General features: G+C 58.1%; 1 protein-coding gene across 1 annotated transcript in view; it reads right to left on the bottom strand.

Moving 5' to 3' along the window:
- Nucleotides 1-4,688, bottom strand: part of OTULINL (OTU deubiquitinase with linear linkage specificity like) — a 28,345-nt gene extending 23,657 nt beyond the window's left edge. The window contains exon 1 of the mRNA XM_055141846.1: nucleotides 4,567-4,688. Coding sequence (XP_054997821.1) covers nucleotides 4,567-4,624 — 58 coding nt within the window. The 5' untranslated portion in view covers nucleotides 4,625-4,688. The remainder of the gene's footprint in view (nucleotides 1-4,566) is intronic.
- Nucleotides 4,689-20,094: the final 15,406 nt, after the last annotated feature.

Here is a 20,094-nt window from a genome sequence, read left to right as displayed (position 1 = left end):
GTGACCGCCAGGCCGGCAAGGAGCCCGGCTCGGGGCCCCCCTCTGGGCACACGCTGTCCCACCGTCCACGCTTGGGCCCCCTCTGCCAGGGGCCAGCTCCCGGAGGGCAGACACGAGCCTGGAGGGTGCCAGGTCTGGGAAAGATGCCAACTCTCCAGCCGGCTTTGGCCACCCACATTTGGCCACCTGCACCCCATTCTCTCCGCACCCCAGTTGGTGCTGGCCAGCCCCCAGGTGGGCAGCTGTTTGGACCTGCACCAGCTCAGCAGAGACACGGGGTCGCCTGGGGGAAAGGTCAGAGATGGCATCGGAAATGCTTCCCCGGACCAAGGCCACGCTTGGACACCAGCTGACGGGGACAGCCCTGAGAGGAACTGTCCACTTCCGAGTGCATGAGCGCGCACCGCAGGGAACTGCTTTTAAGGATGTCGACAACCCCGCACCAGGCTGTTTCACTCGGGGCGCCCCGGACGGGGGCGGGTGAGACCCCTCCCCGCCCCAAGGGACCCAACTGCCACCCTGTTCCCGGCCACTCTCCACAGCCCAGGCTGAGCCCCATCCAGGAGTGAACGATTCCTGGCTCATGCCACACGCCCTACCCGTACTCCAAGAGCACCGCACCACCTCTGACGGAGTCCAAAGCAGGAGGCAGCCAATCTCAGAGGGAATTTTCTTTTTTTTACAGATGTGTATATAAAAGCACCCAAGGCACAACTTTTAACAACATTTTCCGTGGTGTTTCATAACCAACAATATAAAATATATTATTTGGTTCCGCTTTGGGACAGGGATTGGGGTTTGGGATGGGAACATCCCAGATATGGTGGTCGGAAGGCTTCATGGTAGTGGGACTGGTGTTTGAACATTAAATGGCACGAAATATTATGAACTACTTTACAAAATTTAAAAAAAAAAATGGCGACAGTCCCATCCCTCCACCAAAAAACCCTCAACTGTCTCAGAGTCTCGGGGAACGCTGAGAGTAAACAAGAGGCTGCTGGGGCCAGAGAGGCAGGGGCAGATTAAGGTCCTGCCTGCAGCTGAGCCCTTAAGAACGACTTTTCAGAACAGTGACAACCCCAGGCCAGGCTGTCTCACTCCAGGCGCCCCAAGGGGGGCGGGCGAGACCCTCCCCACCCCTCCCGGCACCTCCTATGGCTAGCTTCTGTCACACATGATCCTGAGCACAGAGCTAGGAGGCCCTGAGCTGTGCTAGGTGTGGCCCCAAAACTATCCCCTCCCCCCGATAAAAATGAATTAAGAAAATAAAGCACCAACACTGAGTGCTAATGATGGGCCAGACGAGGTCCCGGACCTCGGCAAGTCACAGCTGAGGCACTCAGGAAACAGCAGCCACGGCTGCTCCTTTAAAACTCTTCATTTGGGGGCTGGAGCAATAGTATAGCGGGTAGGGCATTTGCCTTGCACGCGGCCGACCCGGGTTCGATTCCCAGCATCCCATATGGTCCCCTGAGCACCGCCAGGGGTGATTCCTGAGTGCAGAGCCAGAAGTAACCCCTGTGCATTGCCAGGTGTGACCCAAAAAGAAAAAAAAAAAACTCTTCATTTGGGGCCAGCGGGGAAGGTGTTTGCCGAGCTGGGCTCAATCCCCAGCATCCTGTAGGATGCCCCGAGCATCGCCAGGAGCAATTCCTGAGCACAGAGCCAGGAGTCACCCTGAGCATCTCTGGGTACGGTCCAAATAGAAAAAAATTTAAAAAGACCTTTTCATTTCATGCCCAGCTTCCCCGCAAATAACAAAAGCTTGCCCAGAACCTCGCAACAAACTGGAAAGACACAAAAGCACAACTGGGAGCTCAAGGCAGCGTGGAGCAGCGGGCAGGGCCCTCGCGGACCTGGGTTGGATCCCGGGCACCATATATGGTCCTGCCAGGAGTGTTCCTTGAGCACAGAGCCAGGAGCAAGGCCTGAGCACAGCCAGACACAGATTCCCCTTCAAGACCACACAAGAAGAAGGACGAGAAGGGGAGAAGGGGAGAGCTGCCGGGCGCCTGGCTGCAGTGGGTGCTCGTGGCTGCTGGGTGCCGGCCCTCATTCGGGGCACACCTGCTCCCTCTCCCCCCCACTCCCCCCACCCACCCCGGCCAGCCCCGGGGCGCCAGGAAGCCTTGTGGTCCTGAGAACGGGGCTGGAAATTACGGTCCTGTCTTTCCCCTCAACCCCTACACCACAGAGGGCCATGGACTCTGCAAAGCATCGCCCGGGGCCTCAAAGCCACTGATCGGGCCCTTCATGACCTTGAGGCTGGCCAGAGGCAAGAGTGTCTCAGAGCACCGCTAACCCCCCTTCCCCAAACTCAGGCTGCTGGGAGCCCTGCGCTCTGCCGTCCCTCCTCCCTGCCTCTGGCCTTGGGTGTCTCTGCCCTGCAGCTGTCCTGATTCTGTCTGTCCCGTCTTGTGCCGTGCAGGGTCCTTAAAAGGAAACGGGGCAAAGGGCTGGCACATCCTCCGCCCGCTCATGCCCTTATACTCGAGTGGGACTGGCTGTCATTCCCTCCAGAGATGGGACTCGCGGGCTCCAGGGATGTGTCTTGGGGGAAGAGGGTTGCCTGGCATGCGTGAAAGCCACGAGTTCGAGCCTCAGCAACACAGCCAGTGTGGGACTACCCCCCCCCCCCGCCACACACACACACACACACACACACACTGCAACGACAGGGGAAGGGAGAGGGTGTGGAATCCTGGTCTTTTTACCCGAGAACTGGGGGTTGGTTAAAGGGTTAGTTAAAGAGCTGCCGGGGCTCACCCTGGCCCCTGATTCTAAGCCCCGCCCAGCCCCCCTCTCCCTTCTCCAGCAAAGAAGGGGAACTATGTTCCTAAGCCCTGGACTAGGTTTCCGAGGGGGGCGGGGGTGGAGTTTTCCATAACTCAATCCTGGAACCACATTCTTCCGCTGCCAGACTCCGAGTGCGGACCCTGCCGGCGGACCAAGAGGAAAGAATGTCCACTGGCTCACCTGGAACCCGGGGCAGGGAAAATTCCAGGCGACTACGTGACTCCCGGAGTGGTACCTTGCTGCCTCCTAAACCAACTTTTTCTTTTTTCTTTTCCCCCCCTCAGCTGGGCCCCTGCTTCCACTCCCAACAGTTCCTCTCTCTGCCAAAAAAACGAGGCAAGCAAGAGGGGAAGAAAATAACATCATAAAACCTCGGGATGCCCACACCCACAGGAACTATTTGGCTAATTCCCTAACAACCCAAGGTGCAGAAAGGCTGCGAATGAGTTCATCCCCCAAACCTCGGAGAATGGGAGGGGAAGTGGGTCACAGAACTCTCCCCTGGGCCAGGGCTGGACTCCGGGAGGTCCGGGGGGGTCTGGCGGGGGGAGGGGAGCGGGGATGTGGGTCTCACCTCTGGCTTCCTGCCACACCCCACGGAGAAACCCCCCTCCCAAAAAAGGTACCGTGTGACTCAAAAGTCACTCCAGCCGCACACAGTACTAAACAAGAAGTGGGGGCACCTGCCGACTTCTTGTAACCCTGGAACCTAAACTCTGAGCTTCGTGCACGTACCCCGCCCCCCAATTCACCGGCGGGCTCCCCCCACCTCTCCACCGTCGCCCCCGGGGGCGGGCGCCCCAGACACGGAAAAGCAAACGCGCCCCACGCGGAGAAACAGGCTCACACTCCCCGGGGCTGGGAGCGAGGGCGCAGTTGGAGACGGCGAAGGAAAATCCCCGGTCACTCCCCACCCGGTCACTCGCCACCCGGCCCCCGAGCGCCCGGCAGAGGCCCCGGGGCGCGCGCGCACGGGCGGGGCCCCCCCGCCCCACCCCTGCGCCACCTGCGCGGCCGCGCGTCCTCGCGCCGCCCTTTCTGCTAAAAAGTCGTTTTCCTGCGCTCCCCGACAGCGGCCAAGGTGTGGGCCACATCCTCCGCCGGCAAAAGCGCCAACTCGGCGACTTCCCTCTGGGAGGGGTGGGGGGACACGGAAGGAAGCTCTCCCCGGGGCCGGGCCCCCCTGCTGCGTCCCTGCTATGCTCCCCCTGCTACCCCCTGCCTCCCTCCTGCACCCCCCCTGCTCTCCCCGTTCCCGTCCTGCTCTCCCTGCACTCCCCCTGCTCCCTCCTGCTCCCCTCTGGCTCTGCCCTGCTCCCCATCAGCTCCCCCCTGCGACTCCCCCCTCCTCGGCTCCCCAGCTGCTCCCCTCCCGCAACCCCTGCTCTCCCTGCTTCCCTCCTGCACGCCCTCCCTGCTCCCCACCGGCTCCCCCTGCACCCCTCCTGCTCCCCACCTGCTCTCCCGTTCCCCTCCCGCTCTCCTCCAGATACCCCTGCACCCCTCCCGGGGTCCAGCTCCCCAGCCAGCAGGTGGCTCGCTGCCAGGTGCTCTAGGAAGACGTTCTCCAAAGGCGGACCCGATGCCCCGACGCTGCCCCCCGGCAGACACTCTCTCCGCAAACCCCCGCACCCCCGGGGGCACGCGGCTCTCCCACCCCCGGGATCCCTGCTGGGGTGGCACCCCCCCCCCCCCACCTCGACCCTGAGCCCACGGCAGCTGCGGCGGCCACACCCAGCCCTGCCCCGCCCGGCGCAGCCCGCGGCCCACCTGCAGCTGGGGCTCGAGGCCGCTCCCGCGCCGTCGGGGGGCTCCTGGGCGCTGCCATAACGACCCTCCGTCCGCGGCACCCAGGGACGACGCGGCGGCCGCCGGCCGTCGCCCCAACTCGCTTCCAGCCCGCGGGGCGCGGGGCGGGGACGACAGGCTGCGCGCCCGCCCAGACGCCCAAGTGACACACCGCACGGCCAATGAGAGGGAGACGCGGCGGGCCGGGGCGGGGCCTGGGTGGGCGGGGCCCGCCTGGTGGGCGGGGCCCCTCCCGGCGACGGGAACCCCGGCGTGGGCTGTGCCCGGACGCGGCGCGTTCCTCGGGGATGCCGGAAGCGGCGCCGTCCCGGGGACCCCCGGGATTCCCGGGGCCTCGGCCAACGCCGGGGGAGCTCCCGGCCGCGGTCCTCGGGGACGCGAGCCTGGAACCGCGGAGGGTGGCGGTGCGGGGAGAGGGATGGAGCCTGGCACCTCTCCGAGGGTGCAGGAGGTGCCCATCCCCGACGCGCGTCGCGCCTGGCACTGCCCACCGGGCCCCGCGCTGGAGCCAGCACGGGCGAGGGTCCTTCTCTCCGCCCGCGGCCCGCGCGGGGACGCGCAGGGCACTTACTGGCGCGTCATGGGCCAAATGAACCCGCTGATAAAGTGGTTTATCAGAAGGGGGGGGGGAAAGTGGGAGTGGAAATATGCAGCTACAGAAAGACGCCCGCCCTGGGCCCCCGGTTTCCTAATCACATGGGACAACGTTGTTCTGGTTTGTTTTGTTTTTCCTTTTCAGAAGAAAAGGGAACAAAATGAAAATTCTGCTCAACAGTTCCTCTTTCTCCAGTAGACACACAATTCCAGACGCAAGCGGGCTTGTGTGGTCGGAGAGTTTGGCACCTTCAGAACAGAAATTCCATGAAGTCAAGAAACATGGGGAATTTTTGGAGATCTCAGGAAACAGTAACGTGTGCACGGAATGAAACCCCCCTTTTTTTCAGGTCTCAGTGCAAATGATGGAGGGGGGGTCTCTGAAGACTCCAGAGTAATAGAAATGGATTTGATGCCAGGGGGGTGCTGGTAACTGACCTGAGATGCCCTGGTAAAGCCCTAACACTTGTTCTTCACTCACTCTTTACTGCCCATGAGGGCCGGTGTCATTGCCACTTCCAGGTAGGGTTTGGTTACACGAGTCAGAGTTTGAATCTGGGTCTCATTTCTCCAGTCACGCACCATTTTGCCACCCCATGATTCACAGACGATAAAAGGAAAATGTTCCCCAACTCTGGTGCATGTTTGGAAACAATTTCTTCTCTCCAAATCAGATTTTGGATAGGTCGTTTTTCTACAGATATAAACCATGACTTGTGTGTACAGAGATATTTACTTACAAAATAAATGACTTGAAATTGCTGTGCCTCATAAAACCCAAACAAGATTATGAGCCACGATGAGTACAAATTGTCTCTCCTAGAAGCTGAAAATACCGGGACTAATTTCTTGTGGGATAATAAAACAAAATTTGCTCAAGTCCTTGAACCGCAAACCGGTGAGTCAGCAACGTTCTCCCACACGATCATGTTTATGACCACAGCCATTTCCACTCAGCCTCCCCTTCCCTTGAACTCGTGTTAGGGATTCTGGGGCTTCCTGTGGTTTGCCATAACGTTCCACGCTACTCTAAACATCTCTGAGAGACTTCTTGGTGTGGTGCATGGAGCTAGATTGCTATCTGCTATCCACATGGTTTTTACACACGTTACGAAACTTCTCTGTACCTCAGTTTTTTTCACCTGTAAAATGGGACACATAAAACTATCTTCATCATGAGGGCATTTCATGGTGAAATGGTTAAACATGCACAAGACTCTTAGAGTGACGCTTATCCATAAGAGACTCATTGTAAAGATGAAAAGATGAGTCCAGTAAGCCATGAATACATATGGATGTCTCTCTCCCTCTCTCTCTCCCTCTCTCTCTTTCCTTCTCTCTCCCCTCCTTCTTTCTCTCCTTTTCTCCTTTGATCTTCCTCTCGCCCTCTCTCCCTCTCTCTCCTTCTCTCTCCCTCCCTCCTCCCTCTCCTCTCTCCCTTCCTCTCTCCTCTCTCTCTTTCTTCTCTCTCCCTCCCCCTCTCTCTTTTTCTCTCTCTCCCTCTTTCTCCCTCCATCTCTCCTTTTCTCCTTCTCTCTCTCCCTCTCTTTCCCTCTCTCTCCTTTTTCCTCTCTCTCTCCCTCTCTCTCCTTCTCTCTCCCTCTCTCTCCCCCCTCTTCTTTTCCCGTTAGTTTTTGGGTTACACCCAGCTCAGTGCTCAGGGATTGCTCCTGGTGATGCTCCGGGGACCATGATCTGAGGAACAAACACGGGCCCGCATGCAGAAGATACATGCTCCAGTCCTTGGCGTCATCTACCAGACCCTCACATAGATATTCCTGATTATTTCTCTGAGCTCTCCTTGTGTGTTTCATTACATGTCTCGATCATTGTGAGGTTATTGACTTTAAAAATACTGGGTTGGGATCTCTCTGAGGGCAGGAATCCAGCCTAGGATTCCCAGTGCCTCGCTCTCAGCTCGAATATTTATGGGTAGGTATTCTGAGAGTGTTTAGGGAGGCTAAAGATTTCACTTACAAAGACTCCAGAGCAGTGGCCTCAGCTGAAATGTTGGCAGAAATCACTGCACTGACCTTAAAAACTGATCTTAAAACAGTTTCAGACAAAGGCAATGCTGTGGTGGGCCCCAGAAGTGACTGTATTGGGAGAGTTTTATCCAGAGCAAGAATGAGTGAACAGGAGCCCCAGTTTATTTATTTATTTATTTATTTATTTATTTTTGGCTTTTTGGGTCACACCTGGCAATGCACAGGGGTTACTCCTGGCTCTGCACTCAGGAATTACTCCTGGCGGTGCTCAGGGGACCATACGGGATGCTGGATCATGCAATGCAAATGCCCTACCCACTGTACTATCGTTCCAGCCCCCACTATCTCTCCAGTTTGTCTTGAGAATCATTGATATATTCCAAATAGAGGGAAGGAGGAAAGAAGGAAGAAAGAAGGAAGAAGGAAGGAAGGAAGGAAGGAAGGAAGGAAGGAAGGAAGGAAGGAAGGAAGGAAGGAAGGAAGGAAGGAAGGAAGGAAGGAAGGAAGGAAGGGAGTAAGTTAGTTCAACCAGGTCCATAGCCCCTGACTATATTCTTTGAAGTTTTTCTCTCATAATTTTTTTTTCTTTTTTGGGTCACACCTGGCTCTGCACTCAGGAATCACCCCTGACGGTGCTCAGAGGACCATATGGGATGCTGGGAATCGAACCCGGGTTGGCTGCGTGCAAGGCAAACGCCCTACCCGCTGTGCTATCACTCCAGCCCCTCTCATAAAATTTTCTTGACCATTTGAACTCTGCCAAAGGAATGGGACCTTCCAGATCCACCAAACACATTGAAAAAACAAAAAATCCACCCCCGACTCTCCCCCCACTGTTGGTCTGACACATCTTTCACATATGCAAGGATCCCTCCTGTTGAGATCAAGCTCAAGCTAGGAAAGCTGTCTTCGTTGTCAGGGGAACCCACCACCCGTTGGCTGGTAACAGCCGTCTCCATTCCTACGGAGAGTCTCACTGGCCGTGGAGCTTGCTGGGGGTTGACATTCAGTTTGGTGCTCATGCCCCCTGGTTGCAATAAGGCAGAGATACTGCACCTTGTGACGGCTCCGGGGAGTAGTGTGGCGGGGCCCCACTATTGCACTTGGCACACTGGGCACGTGGGGCAGTGCCAAGGAGCCCGCTCTCGGGCTCAGGAGCACATCCCGGGCTCTTTGGGAGCAAGTGTTCTCTGCTTCTGTGGAAACTCCTCCCACCGGACCACACTCTGATTCCTTCTCCGCCAGCCCCTCTCTGCCGTCCTTCCCCTTCCTTCCTGCCATCGGTCGCTCTCTGATTTCTGCCTCCTCGTGACTGGCGTCCTGCAGTGCTCTCCCATCCCTTTGTGGCTGGTTCATCCCACTTCGGTTCCTCGGGTCTTCAACATTTCTGCATGTTGTAGCGCATGTTCCGAAGGGCCAAGAATACCCCGTTGTCTGCAGAGATGCTGTTTCTGCTTACACACTCACTCACTAACCGGGCACTCAGAGTGTGTTCCTTGGTCCGAGATCCTGCCCGCTGTGCAAGCGACATGCGTCATCAAACCATGGCACGTTAGGTCTCGGCGCCTACAAGTCCTGGGTCGTTCTGAGAGATGCTGTTGGTACAAGGAGAACAAGAGCGCCCCGAGGCTGGGCGGTGACACGCGGTCAGCTGAGAGCCCGCAGAGGGAACTGAGAGACGCGGGGGTGGTGTAGGGCTGGAAAATGTCACGCTTTTGCGGTGGTCCAGCTCAGAGCATAGCATTTCCTTAACTTCCTTTTTAGCAAATGTGATGGCTTTCCTCTTCCCCAGTTCCCTCCCGGCTTCCTGCCGGCTGCGACAGGAAGGGAGAGGCACACTCTCCCCCTCCACTTGCCTTCTGGGCCTCTCACCGGGCTGACTCAGACACAGTGCACACCTGCAATGCCCCGGAAGTGATTCCGCACCCACCGCCTGTCTGATTTCGCACCCCGGCTGGGCCACCCTGCCATCCAACCACCCCTGCTGTTCTCAGTGTGTCCGGGGTGCGAGAGCTAACCGTCCTAGATCTTGCCTCATTCCACATTTCACTTGTGAGCAGCTGGAGCCGGGGGCCGGGTGTTCTCTCTCAGGGCCCCTGGTGGGCGATGACACTCGAGCACGGGCTGAATCCAGGGACGACGCTGGACTCGCGCAGGCCCCCAGCTGCCTTCCTCCTCATCCCCGGGCACGAGTCCACCTATTTCTGCTCTTCCTTCCCCAGGACTGAGTCCACCGATGACACTCTCCAAGGACCCACCTGCCAACCCAGGACACTCCCTCCTTCCCTCCTGCCTTTTTTCAAAGCCTGGGGGGGGGGGGAGCAGGCGCCATGCCCCATAAAGCATGTACGTGAAAAGATCATTTTGCTGCACGTTCTGACAGTGGCTCCCTAATGCAATACAAAGAAAGGTGAATGGGGTCACCGCCATGTGGGTTCAGACCTTCCTGTATTCCAGACCCAAAAGACAAAGTCACACGCTGAAGTGTGAGCCTTTTGGAAACGTTGCAAGGAACCAGATCAGAAAGAAAATTCAAGTGACCGAATGCCCAGGGCTGGAGGTGTGTAAGACGAGTTGGTGAGCACAGGAGTCATCTCTTCTACCCCCAAACAACCAGAAGAGTGGAAAATAACCTAGAAAAGCAAAGAATGAGCTTGGGGAAAGCTGGACAACATGCTTTTGGATGAGGGAAGGATAATGCAGAAGGGACAGGTGAGAGAGAAAAAGAAGCTCCCCTAACTTTCAGAAACCAGGCGTTCAGGGCCAGAAAGGTAGGACAACAGGGGTTAGGGGGATGGACACTTAACTTGCATGTGGCCAACCCAGATTTGATCCCTGGCGCCTCATATGGAGAGCCTGCTAGTGGGTGGTCCCTGCGTGCAGAGCAAGGAGTAAGCCCTGAGCACCCAAGTTTAGCGCGTCCCCTCAAAGGAAAGCAAATGTCACGTGCTTTAATTATATATCTACTTACTGTTGAGTAGAGAGAAATGTAGTATATGCATCTGAGTAAATACTATGCAATATTGCATGTTTATATGTAACCTTATATGCTACTACTCTACCTTGTGTAAATGGTAAATATTTAATATACTTTATGGTAAATAGAAAAACAGTAAATACGTAAATACACTTCAATGAAGTCTCTGTTTGGAGAAACTACAACATAATCAGCAGATCAGCGCTTCCTGAGAAGACGTCAACATGAGCAGAGTGAGACCTTAAGAAGAAACCATTTCTTTTACTCCATTTAAAGTGAGTCAGTGAGCGTGAGAAACAAAATGTGGCTGTCTTCCTCTTGAGCAATGGTCTCTGTGAATGCAGTGAAACCTCACAAGAAAGAGAGAGGGAAAAAATAAAACAGGGGAAAAAGAAGAATCTGAGCTAAAAGTAACCTCTTGGAGGAATCATTTGGGATGGGAGATGTGTGCTGAAAGTAGATAAAGGACCAAACGTGATGGCCTCTCAGTATCTGTATTGCAAACCATAATGCCCAAAGGGAGAGAGAGAGTATGGGGGAGATTGTCTGCCATGGAGGCGGAGGAGGGCTGGAAAGGGGGGTATACTGGGGACATTGGTGGTGGGGAATGTGCACTGGTGGAGGGATGGGTGTTCGATCACTGTATGACTGAAACTCAAACATGAAAGCTTGTAACTGTATCTCATGGTGATTCAATAATAAATAAATAAATAAAAGTAACCTCTCAAGAGCAAAACTATTTCAGGAGCGGTGATGTCCTGTGGCCCTGGGTGCCAGCTAGCCGGCAGGCAGGCCGTGGGCTTGTGTGTGCCACATTCAAACATTTGGAGACCCCCAGCTACCAATGTGTGCAGAAATCCACCCCAGAGAGACCAACCAACTGTTCCTCTTCCTAGGAACTTGGTTTTCTTAAACGGCCTTGCTGTGACTCTTGGGAACTCACCCCAGTCTGTTTCCCTGTGGCTGTAGATTTCAAAAGACCCTCTCCAGGGGCTGGAGCGATAGCACAGCGGGGAGGGCATTTGCCTTGCACGCGGCCAACTGGGTTCGATTCCCAGCATCCCATAGGGTCCCCTGAGCACCGCCAGGAGTAATTCCTGAGTGCAGAGCCAGGAGTAATTCCTGAGTGCAGAGCCAGGAGTAAGCCCTGTGCATCGCCAGGTATGGCCCAAAAAGCAAAAAAAAAAAAAAAAAAAGCCCCTCTCCAAAGCGGGAGCGACAGTCCAGTGGGGAGGGCGCTCGCCTAACACGCAACAGATCCACAGGGTCCCCTGAGCACCGCCAGGAGTCATCTCTGCGTGCAGAGCCCGGAGTGAGCCCTAATAGCTGCTGGGTGATGTCCCGGAATCAAAAGCCCTGCTCCTCCCCAGCACCCTGGGGTGCTCTCAGGGCCCCTAAAGGCGAGGAGACCGTGCTGGCTATGCGATTGGGTCAGAAAGAATTGCTATTAGCCTTTGCTCAAGGCCCAGCTGCTCTGACTGCCGGACACGTCCACCTGGGTGGCCCCGCCCCCACCTCAGACTTCCCGAGGCCAGTCCCCGCCCTCCGCTCCCTACTGAGGGTAGACCGAGGGCGAGGGTCACCACTGCCCAGTGAGCCGCTGCCAGCCAGGACCTGACTGTGGGGAGCAGAACCCTAATCGGCCTGGGCCCCGGGAAGAAATTCGTGCACTGTCTCTGCCAGGACCTTAGGGGCCGAGTCCTGAGCTCCGTGCGCGCCGTGGCCGTGACTCAGACCGTGCCCCGCTCCTGACAGCACCCACCCCCTCCAAATCCAACATCCACAGCTCACCCCACACAGTGCTCAGAAGCCCAGAGTAGCTCACACCGTCCCACCCCGCCCCAGAATCACCCCTTCTTTATTGGGGGCCAACACACCATCCACCACCCCCGCGCACCGCGCTGGCCTGCTGAAGACTGTGGCCTCATTTCTTCCCGACCTTCCCGCGCCTCCCTCCTCCCTGGCCTCCAGCCAAAAGCTGGATTAGGGGCCCGAGGGCTGGTTACTGGGGCCAGGAGCATCCTTTGTATGCCGCCGGTACGGGTTCGAGTCCCGGCTCCGCTTATAGCTGCCTGAGCCCCTCCGGGAGTTACTCCTGAGCCGGGAATAGCAGGTGTGGCCCCCCAACCAATCTGGGTTCGGTCTGTGCGTCTCATCCCAGAGCTCAGCACCCCGTCTGCTTCCCGGGCCGAGAGGGAGACAGCAGCGGGTGCAAGGGCCTGGGTGGTTCTGAATGGGCGCGGGGCGGCTTTCCTGCCACACCGGGCAGCGCCCTGTCCTGCCTTCCGGGCAGCGTGCCCGCACTCCTCCTTCTGGATGCCTCCGAACCGTGTTCAGCTTTCTCTGTGCACAAGTCCTGACACTCTGGTTCTGCCACAAAGTGCGCGTGGCCCCAGAGCTGGTGTGGTACAGCCCTGAAGGGCCTGGGGCAAGAAGGGGGCACTGGGGGCAGGGGCGGAGGTGGGGGTGGTGCTGGAACATCTTATCCCTGACACTCAGCTATGGGTAACTGCATGAATCATGGTGCCTTAAGGAAGGATTAAAGGGGTCTGAGTGACAGTCCAGCGGGGAGGGCGTTTGCCTTGCATGCGGCTGGCCTGAGTTCGATCCCCGGCATCCCATGTGGTCCCCCGAGCACTGCCAGGAGTAACCCCTTGAGCATCGCTAGGTGTGACCCCAAAAAAGAAAAAAAAAGTAATAAAAGGAAAGGATGAAAGAAAAAGGATGAAGACAAAGAGACACTGGGGGGTGAGTGGTCATGGACAGCTGGCATCGCCGTCCCCTCCGTGACCAGCGGATGGAGGCTCTGGGCAGGGAAAGTAGGACCCGGGTTCGGCCTCCACATGGTGGAGATTGTGTCCGTGCCCGGAGCAGTGCTGCCCTTGGGGATGGCTGGCCCATTGGCCAACGCTGGCGTCCCGTAGGGTGGGAAGGGGCAAGGAAAGGAGAGATGGAGAGTCCCAGCAGCATGCAAAGACTCTCTGTCTCTGAGTCCATCCTCACCGTGGTCTCCTGAGTGGTGTGGGGTGAGGGGCCCCCGGGGAGTGCTCGGCCACAGAGGAACCTGAGGCAAAAGCTGAGTTATTCCAGGGACCACCAAAGGGCCCCCCGCTCTGCTCGGCACTGCTTTCTTGTTTACTGCTTCCCAAATGCGGGGCCCGGATGGGGCTGGAGCGATAGCACAGCGGGGAGGGCGTTTGCCTTGCATGAGGCCGACCCAGGTTTGATTCCCAGCATCCCATATGGTCCCCTGAGCAGCGCCAGGGGTAATTCCTGAGTGCAGAGCCAGGAGGAACCCCTGAGCATCTCTGGATGGGACCCAAAAAGCAAAAGAAAGAAGGAAAAGAAAGAAAGGAAAAAGAATCAATGGATTAAATTTCCACATTATTCAGAAGTCCCAACATCCAATTTTAGAGCAAACCATGTGGATGAACAGGGCGAGCACGGGACTGATAGTCGCCTGAGAACAGACTGGAAAGTTGCCAGGACTCGTAGCCTCCTGGTCTGCTTTGGTTATGCCTCTGAGTCTTATTTCTGCCCCTCTGGGGAGCACTGTGTGTGCAGCCCCACAGACATTGAGTCATTTCGCCCTATAATGTTGTCACTTTTATCTCCATAAAGATGTTTCTGAGTCGTGGGGCCGCTGAGAACATCCCTGGCAGTTCTCAGGGGTGACATCTGGCTCTGTCCTCGGGGGTCCCTCCTGGGGGGGTCACGCGGTGCTGGGACTCCAGCCCGGGCCCCACGCATGCAAGGCCTGCCTCGCCCACTGAGCTCGCTCTCTGGCTCTCGGAGCACTGGGAGCTGCAGAAACGTCCCACGAGATTTAAATGTGTTTTCAAAAAAAGTATCGAAAAGGCTCCATTGACCTTCCTGAACTCCCTTCTCCCCTCCCCTGCACTGAGGGAGGGGGAGACTCAGGATTAGCTCCCTCCCCCAGACCCCGGGGTCAAAGGAGGAGTGAGTTCTGACAGGAGCCACCGTGTACTGAAGTGAGGAAGGGGAAGTCGCTTCATCCAGGTCTTTCCCTCCCAGCCCAGGAGCAAAGAGCTTTCAGCCTGAGTGTCCAGACAGACGAGAACCGCAGGTGTGATTTGCTCCTACTCAGGATTACACAGGCACACTGCCACACACATCTACACACACTCTCACACACATACACCCTTTCGCACACATGCACACACATGCACTCACTACACACACACATGTACATATGCACACACTCACACACATACTCACACACTTACACTCTAATACATAGGCGCACACACCCACGTGCACACACACACATACACTCACACACACTCATACTCACACACTCACACTTTCCCATACGTGCACACACACATATACAATCCTATACATGTATACATACTCACACACGCTCACACTCACAGACTCTCACATACATGCACATATGTGTACTCACACATGTATACACACACTCATACGCTCACTCATGCAACACACATGCACACGCACATGCACACATACATACAATCGCCCCTCCCACCACAAAGGGTCCCTCCTGCCTGTCCCGGCCCCCACGATCCCCTGGCAAGCGTTCCTGGGGGGTGTGGTTTCGGAACTGCCCCTTGGCGTGGCTGCTGTGGCTTGTGTTTATGACTGTGTGTGCATGCATGTGTGTTTATGGATGTATGTGTGCGTGCATGATTGTATTTTTAGCTGTATGTGTGCGTGCATGTGTGTGTTTATGGCTATATATGTGTAAATGTGTGTGTTTATGGTTGTATGTGCATGCATATGTGTATTTATGGCTATATGTGTGTGTCCATGTGTGTGTATGGTTGTGTGTATGCATGTGTATTTTTATCATGCATGGTGTATGCATGCACATGTGTGTTTATGGTTGTGTGTTTATCATTGTGTATGCATGCACATGTGTGTTTATGGTTGTGCGTGTGTGCATGTGTGTGTGTGTTTATGGTTGTGTGCATGCATGCACGCGTGTGTGTTTATGGTTGTGTGTGTGTACGTGTGTGTGTGTTTACTGCTGTGTGTGTCCATGCATGTGTGTGCTTTCTGACTGAAGCAGCCCTTGAGAAACGTCTTCTGAGAACCCCGGGGCCGTCTTTGAGCAGATCCAGCCGGACCCGAGGAGCAACCGTGCTGTGAGACGGGTGCAGAGAAGCAGCCATGGCACAGGCACAGGGCGGGACTGTGGGCTGCCCTCGCCAGTTTCGCCAAGGAAATCTCGGGGTCCCGCCCCTGGGAGCTAGGGATTCCGAGGAAAGGAAGCCCCCAGGGTCTGAGTGAGGGGCCGGGACAGCTTTCCCGCTGCGCTCTCGGGTTTGGGCCGGCCCGGGGACCTGGGCACGGCTGGGTGGCAGCCGCGTCCTGGCTCTGGGCGTGCCCTCACCCGCCAACCTTTGCTCCCTGCCCGGGGCTGGCCTCCTCCTCCCGTGGGGGAGACGGGTTCTCCCGGGGACGGGAGCCAAGCAAAACCTGCTGCGGGTTTATGGCCTGGAAAATGTGAGCAGGCTTCCGGGGCGCTGCCAGCGTGCTGATAAGGGGCCGGCAGGGCGCAGCTGCGGGCAGGCCTGCCCCCCGTCTGACCCACAGACCCTCCGCTCTGGGCCCCTTCCTGGGCGCCCCCCCTGTGCAGCCTGTGTTCACGCGGGGGCCTTTGCTGTGCCTGCCCTTTACTGGGGGGATGGGGGCACCCTGGGCAGTGCTGCGGGCTTACTCCTGGCTCTGCACTCAAGGATCACTCCTGGTGGGCTGGGGGGACCCTATGGCGTGAGGGGGATCGACCCTGGGCCAGCCGCGTGCAAGGCAAGAGCCCCCCCCCCACTCGGGCTCTTAGCCCACAGCTCTTGTCCAGGAACACGCCCGCTTTCCCCGAAAACGTGGACACTGTGACGCCCTCCCGACCAGCCCGCACGCAGCCAGATGGCCTCCTCCGGCTCAGCCCGCCACGGGGCCTGGGCTCGTCACACTTGCTGCGCTGTGACTGGTACATGCCACGGGGCCTTCGGAGGGAGCGGGAGGGCCAGACAGTGGAGAGACCAAGCCGGGGTGACACTCGAGGAGCTTCCACACCCCCCCCCCCGGGGAAGGGCAGAGATGGGCACTGCCCACGGTCACGGGCGGAAGTGTCCATAAAACCTCACAAGTGTGTGTGTGTGTGTGTGTGTGTGTGTGTGTGTGTGTGTTGGGGGGTGCTCAGGAAGCTCCCAGGCGGGTGAGCACTGCTGCACGGGGCGGGCCAGGCATGGGACTACACTGAGACCGAAGCCACTGTGCCCAGTGCACCCCCTCCCCCTGCGTCTCTCTTCCCCTGGGGCCGGGGTCCCGGAACTGCCGCCTTGCAGCCAAGTTTTACAGAACTTGTGGGTTGCCGGGGAAGAATGCTCCCTGCGATGGCGTCTGAAATGTGTGGGGGGCTGTCCCCCGGGACTGAGCCCTGAGAGGTGCTGGGGGGACTGAGCACCGCTCTGCTGGAGAAAGTGTTGGGGTGAGGTGGGAATTGGGGCTCAGAGGGGCCTGGCGCAGACCCGCACTCGGGACCTTGACAAGTGGGGTGCTGGACCCCCGCCTGACCTGGGTATGTGAGGAGAATTCCGGGTCCTCCCCCGAGTGGGGGCTCCCAACTGGGAGGGAGCAGGGCTGACTCCGTTTCCCTGCGTGAGACTTCGCCCCGCCTGGCCCTCCCTCTGGGGGCTGTGCTGGCTCCCTTCCGCCTCCGCCTCGGGGGACCCTTGGGGGACCCCTTCAGTCTCGGAGCTGTAGGGGCAGCCTGGGGGAGGGGCAGGTGGTGTCATCACCCGTGTCCTCCGCCCAGAGGCTGGGGCTTGGGGTCCTGTTTGGGTTTTTTCTTGGTTTGCCCATACCTGGGGGTGCTCAGGGGTTACCCCTCCCCTGCACTCAGGAATCACTTCTGAGGGGATCGAACCTGGTCATCCGAGTGCAAGGTCGGTGCCCTCCACGCTGTACCGTGGCTCCCGCCCCTCCTGTTTGGGCCTGACCTGGGCATGAGCTGGTGCCGTGACGGGGCACTGTGGAAGGTCTGGAAGCCTGCCAGGGGGCCTCCAACTCGGAGCAGGAGACACCCCCAGGCCTTGATGAGAAGCAGGTCCGGGTAAGCGCGGAGCTGCAAACCGGGGCCCCGGAGGTGACCCCCAGCCGCCGCCCCCTGCCTGCCCCGACAGCACCCGCTGGCCCAGCTGGCTCCTCGCGTGGCCCAGGCCTTCCTGGCTGCCAGCTGGGCTCGGAGCACAGTCGTGCAGGGTTCCCGGGGGCTCCCACCGTGCGGCTCCTGGGCAGACAGGGTGACCCATCACCCTGGTGTGACCTAGAGACAGACAGGAAGGAGACGGGCTTCCCGCTGCTTCTCCCGTCCGCCCTGGCCCACCAGGACCATTTGGTGAGGATGCTGAGGCCCTTCGGGCTGGGCCGAAGGCGGGACGCGCTGGGCCTGCCCAGGGCTGCCCTCCTGCTCACCGGATTTCTGGCTAAAGACAAACACGAGTTTCAACTCCCCCACCCTCCCTCCTTCCCTCCCTCCCTTGGCCAAAGCAATCAAAAAGCAGATGAAAATAATTGTTTTGAAGATGCACCTGCAACTGCTCACGTGAAAGGCAAACACCTTAATCTCCCTGGGCCCTGAAAATGTCCTGACACCCGAGCGTTTCCATGCGAGGCTGAGCTGACACTAGCAGACGTGTCACTGCAGTGTGGGAGGCTGAGCTGACACTAGCAGACGTGTCACTGCAGTGTGGGAGGCTGAGCTGACACTAGCAGACGTGTCACTGCAGTGTGGGAGGCTGAGCTGACACTAGCAGACGTGTCACTGCAGTGTGGGAGGCTGAGCTGACACTAGCAGACGTGTCACTGCAGTGTGGGAGGCTGAGCTGACACTAGCAGACGTGTCACTGCAGTGTGGGAGGCTGAGCTTACACTAGCAGACGTGTCACTGCAGTGTGGGAGGCTGAGCTGACACTAGCAGACGTGTCACTGCAGTGTGGGAGGCTGAGCTTACACTAGCAGACGTGTCACTGCAGTGTGGGAGGCTGAGCTTACGTTAGCAGACGTGTCACTGCAGTGTGATCACTGACTCGACAGGGAAGGGAGGGTGAGGCGGCAGCGGAGAAGATCTGTGGGCTTTGGAGCCATGAACCTGTTTTATGGCTCCGTGGTTCCTGGCTGGCTATATATTCTGCTGACATACTTCTTGTCCCCGGCCGGCGGCCTTGGTTTGCTTCCAAGCTGTTGCAGTAATTTATGGATCTTCCTCTGTGGGACATTGTTTGCTGGGCTGCGCATAAGTGCTCTGTTTTGTTTATCGTGCAAGGAGAACAGGGCCGGGCATGGTGACCTCCCTGGAGGGAGGTCGGCTGGACAAGGGGGCCTGACTCACGGCCTCTCGCACCGGCGCTCACTCTGCCCTCGCCTGCCCCCCACCCCCACCCCGCCACCCCGTCCCAACTGCTGGTCTCAGGGCGCAGATGCCAGGGGCGCTCGTGGGGCTCCCACTAGATTTCCCCTCGTCTCATCATTTTCCAAACTCCACCTTCAGTGAGTGAGTATAGGTCCGCTTCCTTCTTTTTTTGCTTTTTGGGTCACACCCGACGATGCACAGGAGTCACTCCTGGCTCTGCACTCAGGAATTACTCCTGGCGGTGCTCAGGGGACCATATGGGATGCTGGGAATCGAACCCCAGTCAGCTGCGTGCAAGGCAGATGCCCTCTCCATTTTACTATCGCTCCAGCCCCCTCCCCCCACTGTGCCTTTGATGAGATAGACCTGCCGCAGAGAAGAGGGCTCAGCCTTTCCCGAGGGATGGGCTGGGCAAAGGGTACTAACATGCAGGTTCTGGTTTAGCGCATCTGGTGAGTCCCGGAACCCGAGTTTTCCGTCTTCTCCCTGGGGCTGAAACAGTTCCTCCGACTCTGCTCTGCTTCCAGGCTCAGGCCGTGGGGCAGCGGCTGGCCAGGAGGGAGCGAGGTGCAGACTCCTGGCATGGCACGCGGCTCTCTGTGTCTCTCCGTGGCTTCCCACTCGCGCCTGCAGCAGGGAACGGTGGGTGGGGGGGCCGGGCAGCCACCGGGGCCCGTACAGGGACGGAGGATGACAGCCGCTGCCATCCGGCCACACCCAAGCGACTGATCGCTGAGTGGGCCCCTGAGTGGTGAGTGGAAGATTCGCGTGGTCCGGAGGCCGACGAGTTAGAGTCCCGAGCAGCTGCAGGGAGGCTGTGGGCGGGCGCAGAGATAGGGCAGTGGGCGGGCACTAACCTTGCACGCGGAAACCCAAGTTCCATTCCCCGACCCGCGTCTGTCCCCTCGGGCCCTGCCAGGAGTGAGCCCAAGCACAGAGCCTGGAGTGAGCCCGAGCACAGCTGGGTGTGGCCCCAAAAATAAAACTGAGGGGAGGGGAAAGAAAGGGGGGGAGGGAAGAGGGAGGGGAGGGGAGGGGGAGGAGGGAGGTGGGGAGGGGGAGGGGAGAGGAGGGGAGCGGAGGGGGAGGAAGGAGGTGGGGAGGGGAGGGGGAGGGGGAGGGGAGGAGAGGCAGCGCAGGGCAGGACTCCATGTTCCGTCTCACTATGGCCTCTGGGGTTCCTGTGTCCTTCATCCGTCCACGTCACTCTGGTCTCTCCTGGCGCTCTGTCCTGTCACTGGGCCCGATCGGCCGACAGCTCCATCCCCGCTCTCCTTAGCTTCTGGCCCCTCTCGGGGGCAGGACCCCTCTGTTCCCGCCAGGAGCAGGTGGGAAGGAAGGGAAACTGGGAGAAGCTGGGCAAGACTGCCTCCCTGCCACATACACACTCACACTCACACACACACCACATATATCATACACATACCACATACACATTCACACACACTCACACTCACGCATCACACACACTCATACTCACATACACACCACACACACTCACATACATCACACACACTCATACACCACAC

Source organism: Sorex araneus, chromosome 1 (genome assembly GCF_027595985.1).
Source record: "Sorex araneus isolate mSorAra2 chromosome 1, mSorAra2.pri, whole genome shotgun sequence".
NCBI lineage: Eukaryota > Metazoa > Chordata > Mammalia > Eulipotyphla > Soricidae > Sorex > Sorex araneus.
The sequence above is the reverse complement of the archived record's forward strand: the minus strand, read 5'-3'. Positions and strand labels throughout refer to the sequence as shown.